The 2,296-nt window shown below is 37.2% G+C and overlaps 1 protein-coding gene across 1 annotated transcript; it reads right to left on the bottom strand.

Annotated features, from left to right (window-relative positions):
• Positions 1 to 316: 316 nt before the first annotated feature.
• Positions 317 to 2,083, bottom strand: LOC110444285 (the record flags this gene model as incomplete). The annotated part of the gene is made up of 3 exons (XM_021488676.1): positions 317 to 917; positions 1,281 to 1,411; positions 1,868 to 2,083. Coding segments are annotated over 3 exons (476 nt in total), but the record flags the coding sequence as incomplete, so codon positions are not given.
• Between the last annotated feature and the right edge of the window lie 213 nt (positions 2,084 to 2,296).

Genomic DNA, 2,296 nt, shown 5'->3' on the forward strand with positions numbered 1-2,296 from the left:
GTCAAAACTTAAAAGTCATAATAGGCTAATACTTAAAATCAAAGACAAAAGTTAGAAACACCAAATTTCAATCGTTCTTTAGAGCCACCGTCATTCTCCACTAAAACATCAAGGAAACTATATCAATCGAGTAATATTTTACCAAAAGCGTCGTCGCTATACATCACACTCTACCTAGCAGGTAACTCCTTAATGTGGAATTGGACCAACAATCCATTTAAATTGAATTTTCTCTGATACGAATGACCGTAATTCGCTTATTATTATTTAAGTGTATGTACAGTATTATTGATGTTTAAATACAGTATCATGTAAGTGTATGTACAGTTTTATTTATTGGTATGTACAGTATTATCAATCTTGAAGTACAGTATCATTTGTGTTAATAAACAGTTTTATATATGTTATGTACATAGAAGCACCGAAAGCTGCTTGGTGCGACAACTGAAATACGGAGAATGATTGAATTAATGCTTATCGCTGAGTGTCTCTTGCAGGAACACTATATTTTAAGGGAACCTGGTGAATTACTAACGTTATTAAAGTGAAATAAAATCAACTTTAACTGCGGATTTCGATACAGAGTTGTCATGGTAGGAGATGGAATCTCAGTTTACGCACATAATTGAGTACTAGGTGGATGACGAGATATCAGTTTTAACCACATATACCGATACCCGGTTTCGAAGGTGGATAACGAGACGTCAGCTTACACCAACGTTTTGACACAGTATTGACAAGCTAGGTGCTTTTATATGCGATTATATCGTAGAAGTTACTTATATGCGTCACACAATGACACACAGTTTGGACATTTTGGAGTCCGGATTTTGTTCCCGTCTGTGGATCTTTGGAATTCTGAATCTGGTCCTGGACGATTTTGGTGTTGACTTTGGAGGTGCTTTGATAGGAGATAACTGCAAATAAGAACAAGAAAACGTAGTCATTCATATTCCCTGCGTCCCCATTGAAGTGAAAACAACAAATTCTAAAAGTTATAAAGTTGCTTCTTAGAAGTAACTGATTGATAAAATGATTGTGGATAGACGCATGTAGGCACGCATGGAGCTCGTTTGCATATCCATGTCAACTGTCAGCTACGTTTAGTAAAGGATGATAACTAAGAGTGTGAGGGAAATTATGACAAAAAATACATATCAATACGAAAATATATATAATATATATGCGTACATGCAAGATAGCAATACGTGCTCCAAACACGATATGAGAGGGGAAAAACCCACAATGATCCATCGAAATAAGCTAAGACTAACGTTTACCTTGATCATTTGCGGTAAGCTTGATACCGAACTTCGCTTCCTCTTCACTGGTAACTTTTGCACGGGGAAAATCCCAGAATTTCGATGTGGAAATGTGTGCTTTGGAACTAAAGGCAAAATCGCTAGTGCATCTGAAAAATGTGAAATTATTTTTTCAATAGTTTCTGATTGTACAAAATGAAATGCATGTTTCAGTATTAACATTACGTTGATATTCGCTATAAATAAGAATTGAGACAGTATTTATATAAAAAAACAAGTTTAAGCAGAATGCCGAAACAAACATTCAACAGCGCCTTATGGCCTTCAGCAGTTCTAAAGACCAAAATATTCAACAGTGAAACTTATGTAAAAAAAAGAATAAGGAAAATGGTACGTATAAAAATCTTTATAACGTACAAATTTACAACTTGGGCTGCAACTGATAATTAAATCACAGACTAGTGTTTCGTGTAAACCGAGTAACACTGAATCCAACAACAAGATTAAGTTCAACCTAGTGGACTAACAGTTCATCGGTAGAGTCAACCACTTGGTGAGGTAAAATTGTCAATAGAAGGTTGGACTAAATAGAACTATGTGCTTGCCTGCGACGGATGGTGCCCACTCGCCGTTCGGCTCCGGATCGACAGGACTGTTGTGGAGACACAGAAGAGGTACGTGGTGGTCATTCTCCAGATGTACAATGATCCGCTTGGCATCTGCCGTCATCATAAAGTTCATTACTGGAATGTGCATCGACAGCAACGTCACCTGAAGTCCCTGACGAATACTCCACATCCTGATGGTATGGTCCCGGGACGCTACAAAAAGATACAACACAAGAGAAAGTTACCACGTATAGCATGAAGTGGCATGAAAATTGATCCGTAAGAACTTACCAACGTATGAATTTAAGATAACTGAGATGGAGAAAATGACCGAGGATTCACTCTATAATCTAATTGAGGTGGAAAGCCTTTACTAACGATGTAGGAGGGCTGTAGTTATTGACATTGAGTTGAAAGGTTTGCTAG

Source organism: Mizuhopecten yessoensis, unplaced genomic scaffold (genome assembly GCF_002113885.1).
Source record: "Mizuhopecten yessoensis strain PY_sf001 unplaced genomic scaffold, ASM211388v2 hete_36082526, whole genome shotgun sequence".
Classification (NCBI taxonomy): domain Eukaryota; kingdom Metazoa; phylum Mollusca; class Bivalvia; order Pectinida; family Pectinidae; genus Mizuhopecten; species Mizuhopecten yessoensis.